The sequence below is a fragment of the Rutidosis leptorrhynchoides genome, chromosome 6 (genome assembly GCF_046630445.1).
Source record: "Rutidosis leptorrhynchoides isolate AG116_Rl617_1_P2 chromosome 6, CSIRO_AGI_Rlap_v1, whole genome shotgun sequence".
In the NCBI taxonomy this organism is placed as follows: Eukaryota; Viridiplantae; Streptophyta; class Magnoliopsida; order Asterales; family Asteraceae; genus Rutidosis; species Rutidosis leptorrhynchoides.
The window spans coordinates 132,843,009-132,849,643 of record NC_092338.1 but is presented as its reverse complement, the minus strand read 5'-3'; the positions used below and the strand labels follow the sequence as shown (position 1 = coordinate 132,849,643).

Genomic DNA, 6,635 nt, shown 5'->3' with positions numbered 1-6,635 from the left:
CCGTATCCATATACATGTAAGTTCATCCATATCTATTACGAAGCGGGTGGATCGGGTGGATATTCACCGGATCGGGTGGCCATTGTCATCCCTAGTGAAAATAGGTGGCTGAAGATATGTTTGACAAACAGTCGATACTCTGATGTCGTATTTTGATGTTAAGACACTGTTTTGTATTAACGTAACATCAGACCATGGTTTATGAAATAATGATGTGGTTTTGAATATTAAGAACTTGGATTTAATGAATAATTACGTCATTGCTGTTTTAATTACTTCCGCTGTTATTTAAAAAAAAAAATAGGGTGTTACACGACTCCATACTCTGATGTACGCAGCCCAACAGGATTATTCACTGGCTGTTTCCAACCCATCCCTGACCACCACTAAATATTTATCTTAGACTGTATTCGAACCAGAGACCTTTTGCAACGAACCCAGGCCCCAACATTGAAGCATACTATAAGTTAAGTAAACCAATTTTCATTTTTTCTCATCTTTCTCGAATTCTATTATTCTTTGAGCGTGAAAAGCTAATTTACATGTAATTAGTCGCCTCTCCTGCCCGGTTTGCTTATTGACCTTGCCATTTCCTAATTTGATCTGAAGTCTGATGTACTATTATCAGGTCTTGAGATAGGTTGATGGCAGTGTGTCATTCTTTTGGTGGACTGATTCGGGAAAAAAATTTGGTACTCGTTTTCTTGTCGTATTATTATTCAGAGAATGCAAATTGGACGAGTTGGGTAATATATTGACATGATTCACAACATGTCTGAAATTTGTAATTGTTTTTCAGGTATACATTTGTAATCTGTATACATTTGTAATCGTTTCGGTATGTTATTATAATATATCTTTAGTAGCGATTTATAAAGTAAGCTTTTCTGTATTGTTATTTATCTTCTGATTTGGGTGCAACAAATATAAGATGTTAGAGGTTAAAGGTGGCACATTATCACTGCAAAGTCGATTATTTGTAACTTAACAATTCTTTTGTTTAATATATAATGCATGTGGTTTATATTGCAAATTTTATTTTTTGTGGTACTTGCACTTTATAATTTAACATTGTTACTTACTATTCGATATAATCACAATTAGTCTTGTTTATTTTTGTACGAGTATAAACGTTCAAACTTTAACTCATTTATAACTATAATAATTAACTTCAACTATACCACTTACAACAAAGTTACATTGAGGGGTGGTAATTTTAACCCAACACAAAAATCAACTGTTTTGCAATCCAACTAACCAACAAAAAAACACCAACCCATAAGTTCTCAGCTCGCCAACCGGTTGGCAATAGACAAACGGGTCAACCCGTCAACCCGATTATATTTTCATAGTAAATGTTGACTGTACAAGTAAAATATGATCAACTAAAGTGAACTCGTCAATTAGTAATTAATCAGAATATTTAAATTCAAATAAATGTAAAACTAAATCTGAAAAACATAATAATACAAAACCAATCTTAAACCATACCAATAATCAACAAAATTCAAAAATTTCAAATTAAACGTGAGTTTACTTTATACAACATAACGATAACTTCTAATGATTCTTCTATCATTATTGTATCTTGGTACAATAAACAACTTCTTAAACTTCTTGTTGAAAAGTTTAAAACTTTTAATCACCTCATTAAATTTCACCACCATAAATGTATCCTTTTCTTCTTCACCCCGAACAATATCCAAAATTTTCAACCTATCATTACCATCATACCCATGAAATTCAGTCATAAATTGACGTAACTCAACTTGATACTTAACCACCCAACCCGAACCATCGTTCATCTTTTCATAAACGTTTAATTTAAAACGTTCGACCCGACATTCATCCACCAAATATAAACGACCATTCGATTCCCCAAAGTAATAAGCAGACGATACATTGCCACCATATAGCTTGCGGTAACGCCCCGTTTTCATATCAGATGGTAATCCCAACTTTTGAAACTTTTCGACGTCCAACTTAAAACAATACCACGAATCGACATGATTATCAATGGGAGACCAATAAATCCCCCCATTCATATACACTCCGCCCGTTAAATCAGGCATGTTCTTAGGCATATCCAACGTTTCGTCCGATATCTTCCATCTCTTGGTCTCAGACGAGTAGATTAGAATGTGTAACCGCATTAGATCGAGGTTACGATATATGCAAACGACTTTGTAACGCTTACAGTCAGATGGATCAACTGCAAGACCCATGAAAGGGTTACTGTTATGAACTGCTACAAGACTTTTTTTGACAGTTGGACAGGCTGGATGATGAACTGCAAGACCCGTGAACGGGTTATTGTTATGATTTGCAACAAGACTTTGCTTCACAGATGGAATCGTTTCGTATTGATTAGTGGTTGGATTAAAGACATAGTATATACAAGTACGTTGTTGTTCGCTACCTGTTTCGCTGCAGCAAAGGAGTAATCCGTTACAAGATTGAACGATTCTACTGCCATGTGGACTACGAAAGGGGCGAAGGTTGTTGCTTCGGTTTTTAAAATCAAACGGAAAATAAAAATCGTCGTAAAAAAGACCACGGACAACAGGTGACATGATTTGAAAGATGGCGTTGAAACCTCACAAAATAGACTGAATGATTTTGAGAACAAGAAAACTGTAATTTGTAAATCAAAGTGTGTGTATCGTGAAGTGGCAAGGGAGTTTTATAACCTTCAGTAACAGCGCAAGTCTTGGACTAGTTATTTTACTTTGTCCCGAAGTAAAACTTGGTCATCAAGTTGAGCTTGAACTCTAAGTTTTACTTGATCCGTTAGTTGGCTTACTATTTGCTAGGCTTTTCCACATAATCATAAAATAACCCAACACTTGTTACAAAATGGGTATGAAATTGATAATGTGATTGATTCTTGAATAGTGAAACATTTTTCTTATTAAATATTTCGACCATTACAATCTTTGGGTTTCACGAAATCTTAATTAGGATACGACAAGATCGCAATTTGATTCTAGGCGAGTAGAGATCAAATTATACTATTAGTGAAAATGTGTTTATTTTTCTGTATCTGTTCTTCTTGTAAAAGCATATTTGTTTTTCTGGAAAAGAAAATAGTACATTCGGTTGAAAACGAAAGGGTACCACCCTTCGTTTTGGCGGGTACCTAAGCTATTGATAAGTATAACTTGATTACTCATGCTCTCCTAACCTGTTAATAAGTATAAGTTGATTACCCATACTTTCTTGTAAATCACAATCACCTAAAATGATTATTACATTACACTAAAATCACCAATAACACTTGGCTTTTCGTTCAACCTTGAAAAGAATTCGTTAGACTCGTATGATAATAGGGTGTATAATGCATAACTGATTTGCCAATCGATTGAGAGTTTGAATTACATGAGATTTCATATTTTTCTGGGCTTTGTTAATCTCCACAACTAGGTTTTGAATGTATATGCGTTGCTACTTGATTTCGTCTAATACATGGAGAGGAAGAAACCGAATGTGCTAAAATAATCCCCTCTTAGCAAATAAGCAGTCGTGTCATATCCAAATGCACCTTCTAAGAGAGTTTCAAATGTCCCAAGCCAAACATGTAATCGGTTTTTTTGTGGTCGAATCCGGATCAAGTGAAACAGGTTTTTGTGACTATTATAAGGAGAAGTTTGTTGTTTTTACTGAACAAAATGCGTGTATTCCTGTTAGCACCGAGGTGAAAATAAGTTCGGTGGAGTGCTCATATATTGAAAGGGATGTGGATGAGGAGGAGATATGACGAGCTGTGTGGGACTGCGGTGGTGATAGAGCGCCAGGTCCGGAGGTTTTTCATTCTCGTTTCTAAAAAAGTTCTGGAATATCTTAAAATCAGATGAAGTGGCTGCTGTGGGCACTGCTTTCGAGACATGTACATTACCTAGAGGCGTGAAGTCAGCATTCATCACTCTTATTCCTAAAGTGGCGAACCCCATAATATGTTAAGGATTACTGACCGATTTCATTAATTGCTATGCAATACAAAATCATCACGAAGATCCATGCTAATCGTTTATGTAGCGTGATGGATAAGATTATCAGTCATGAACAATCGGCATTCATAAAAGGGAGGCAAATTCTTGATGGCCCGTTGATCTGGGGTGAAGTTATGTCATGGTACCGGAAACATAATTTACAATTGTTAGATGTTTAAAGTCGACTTTGAAAATGCGTACGATTCGGTTTCTTGGTGTTATTTGGATAATATGTTACTCTCGTTAGGTTTTGGCGAGAAATAGAGGAAATGGGTGATGATGTGTATTAAGGATCAAAGGGCGTCGATCTTAGTCAATGGTAGTCCAACTCCGGAATTTAAGTCAGAAAGAGGGTTAAGACAGGGCGACCCACTTAGCCCATTTCTTTTTTTAATCGTCATGGAGGGTCTCCATATGGCCATTAAAACTGCAGTTGAGAAATCGGTGATTAAAGGAGTGCGGGTGGGTCAGTCAGGGGTGCGTCTTTCACATTTGATGTATGCGGATGATATTATACTGTTTTCTGAGTGGCATGGTAACAAGCTCGCTTCCATCCTTCGAATGTTACATGAATTCTTTTTACAGTCTGGATTAAAAATTAATATGTCTAAATCGAAAATCCATGGGATTGGGGTTGATGAGATGGAGGTTGCTTCAGTTGCGAATGATCTTAATTGTGCTCCAGGAGAGGATGTGTTTTCGTATTTGGGGTTGCCCATGGGCACCAACATGAATCGTGTTGATGCTTGGAGATTGATGGAAGATAAGTTTCGTAAAAGACTATCTAACTAGAAAGCATCTTTGATGTCCATTGGTGGTAGGCTATCGTTGATTACATCGGTGTTGGGATCGTTGGAAATTTATTGGTTCTCGATATTTAAAAATCCTGTATACGGTTGTTGCAACTTGCAAGATTAAAATATAGAAGTAGTATCATTTTAATTTGTGGCTCAATATGCCATTGTAATTTGCTTGTTTGCCCTTCTAGCTTCTTGCTAGAGGGCTCTTTGCTTTTGTAAGTTTGATGTTCTTTTTAATAAAATTCCCAAAGTTCAAAAAAAAAAAAAATAGATAAAAAAAATTTAAACCATACCAATAATCAACAAAATTCAAAAATTTCAAATTAAACGTGAGTTTACTTTATACAACATAACGATAACTTCTAATGATTCTTCTATCATTATTGTATCTTGGTACAATAAACAACTTCTTAAACTTCTTGTTGAAAAGTTTAAAACTTTTAATCACCTCATTAAATTCCACCACCATAAATGTATCCTTTTCTTCTTCACCCCGAACAATATCCAAAATTTCCAACCTATCATTACCATCATACCCATGAAATTCAGTCATAAATTGACGTAACTCAACTTGATACTTAACCACCCAACCCGAACCATCGTTCATCTTTTCATAAACGTTTAATTTAAAACGTTCGACCCGACATTCATCCACCAAATATAAACGACCATTCGATTCCCCAAAGTAATAAGCAGACGATACATTGCCACCATATAGCTTGCGGTAACGCCCCGTTTTCATATCAGATGGTAATCCCAACTTTTGAAACTTTTCGACGTCCAACTTAAAACAATACCACGAATCGACATGATTATCAATGGGAGACCAATAAATCCCCCCATTCATATACACTCCGCCCGTTAAATCAGGCATGTTCTTAGGCATATCCAACGTTTCGTCTGATATCTTCCATCTCTTGGTCTCAGACGAGTAGATTAGAACGTGTAACTGCATTAGATCGGGGTTACGATATATGCAAACGACTTTGTAACGCTTACAATCAGATGGATCAACTGCAAGACCCATGAAAGGGTTACTGTTATGAACTGCTACAAGACTTTTTTTGACAGTTGGACAGGCTGGATGATGAACTGTAAGACCCGTGAACGGGTTATTGTTATGATCTACAACAAGACTTTGCTTCACAGATGGAATTGTTTCGTATTGATTAGTGGTTGGATTAAAGACATAGTATATACAAGTACGTTGTTGTTCGCTTCCTGTTTCGCTGCAGCAAAGGAGTAATCCGTTACAAGATTGAACGATTCTACTGCCATGTGGACTACGAAAGGGGCGAAGGTTGTTGCTTCGGTTTTTAAAATCAAACGGAAAATAAAAATCGTCGTAAAAAAGACCACGGACAACAGGTGACATGATTTGAAAGATGGCTTTGAAACCTCGCAAAATAGACGACTGAACGATTTTGAGAACAAGAAAACTGTAATTTGTAAATCGAAGTGTGTTTGTATCGTGAAGTGGCAAGGGAGTTTTATAGCCTTCAGTAACAGCGAAAGTCTTGGACTAGTTATTTTACTTTGTCCCCAAGTTTTACTTGATCATCAAGTTTAGCTTGAACTCTAAGTTTTACTTGATCCGTTAGTTGGCTTACTATTCGTCTATTTACTAGGCCTTTCAACATAATAAAAAATAACCCAACAGTTAGTTATAAAATGAGTATGAAATTGATAATGTGATTGATTCTTAAATGGTGAAACACTTTTTTAATTAAGTATTTCGACATTTACAAGCCTAGGGTTCACGAAATTTTAATTAGGATAAGACAAGATTGCAATTTGATTCTAGGTGAGGAGAAATCAAATTATAGTATTAGTGAGAACGTGTTTA

At 35.9% G+C, this 6,635-nt stretch overlaps 2 protein-coding genes across 2 annotated transcripts; both read right to left on the bottom strand.

Annotated features, from left to right (window-relative positions):
• Window positions 1–1,538: 1,538 nt before the first annotated feature.
• Window positions 1,539–2,573, bottom strand: LOC139854087 (F-box protein At5g07610-like). The gene has a single exon (XM_071843411.1). It carries the CDS (start codon window positions 2,571–2,573, stop codon window positions 1,539–1,541), a length of 1,035 nt encoding a protein of 344 aa, XP_071699512.1.
• Window positions 2,574–5,129: 2,556 nt separating this feature from the next.
• On the bottom strand, window positions 5,130–6,164 carry LOC139854086 (F-box protein At5g07610-like). The gene has a single exon (XM_071843410.1). The coding sequence runs from the start codon at window positions 6,162–6,164 to the stop codon at window positions 5,130–5,132; it is 1,035 nt and encodes a 344-aa protein (XP_071699511.1).
• Window positions 6,165–6,635: the final 471 nt, after the last annotated feature.